The sequence below is a fragment of the Phaethon aethereus genome (genome assembly GCF_964289735.1).
Source record: "Phaethon aethereus genome assembly, chromosome: 14".
In the NCBI taxonomy this organism is placed as follows: Eukaryota; Metazoa; Chordata; class Aves; order Phaethontiformes; family Phaethontidae; genus Phaethon; species Phaethon aethereus.
The window spans coordinates 1,602,462-1,603,424 of NC_138590.1; the positions used below are offsets into that span (position 1 = coordinate 1,602,462).

At 59.0% G+C, this 963-nt stretch overlaps 1 protein-coding gene across 1 annotated transcript in view; it reads left to right on the plus strand.

Moving 5' to 3' along the window:
- Positions 1-558, plus strand: part of RELL2 (RELT like 2) — a gene marked incomplete at its 3' end in the record, with an annotated part of 11,377 nt that extends 10,819 nt beyond the window's left edge. Inside the window, exon 7 of the mRNA XM_082006375.1 lies at positions 455-558. Within this exon, the coding sequence (XP_081862501.1) occupies positions 455-558 (104 nt within the window). The remainder of the gene's footprint in view (positions 1-454) is intronic.
- Positions 559-963: the final 405 nt, after the last annotated feature.

Below are 963 nucleotides of genomic sequence, written 5' to 3' on the forward strand. Positions count from 1 at the left end.
AAGGCAGGGACTTCTTTGGGATCAGTGCATCATGACCAAGTCATTAGGTGCAACGGATGGACCAAGGGACAAGGTCTGAGGGGGCAGCTCAGCCGAGGGCACCTGCTGATCTAGGCAGCGGTCCTCAAGCTGGCCAGGTACGGGCCGGTCAACACGTGGTGTCTCAAGGTGCCTAGACCAGCACAGCCTTTTGGATGTGGGGAGGGAGTCCCCTGAGCTCCCCCCGAACATCTGAAAGTGCATCTCACACCAGCACCGCTGTCCTGGCAGCTGGAAAACACATTGCATGTTGGTTTCTGCCCGAAACACTGAGGTTCGTGGTAATGAAGCACAAGATTCTCTTTGCAACGGGTTAAACTAGAAACCTCTGTTGGAAGGTGGTAAGAGGCACTATCAAGGCCTGGTTGAAAGTGTTGGATGTTCCTGCCAAACTTCGCTCCGGCTCTATGGAAAGAACAATTAAACTTTCCCCCGGACAGCATCAGCTGGAACAGTATGGATCCTTCGCCCGAGGGGGTGATCCACAAAAGGAGGCTCATGGACGGTTGCACCACGTAAGCGGAGTTCGTGGTGGTCAGGGAGCATGAAGGACGGAGGAGCGACCGGCCGCTCTCGCCTGCCTGCACGTGTGATTTGCACGTGCGATTCGCACGTGCGCGTGAGAGTCGGAGCAGGATTTTGCTAATGCGAAATCAAGAGCGAGCGGCCGCAGAAGGAGAGGAACGGCAACGCGTGTGACGTCAGGAGGAGAAGAGGAGGAAAAGCTCCTTCCAGAGGAGCTTGGCTAGCCGCGCGGATCGGTTTCACACAGCCGGCAGCTTCCTGCCGGCGTTCGCGCTTGCTGAGTTCAGGGACGTGGCCTCGCGGGTCTGCCCTCGCTGCCTGGAAGGGACCGTGCCCGCGTGTCGCCGTGCCCCGCCGCTGCGCGTGCCGCGTAACGGCAGCAGGAAACGGCTCAGCCGC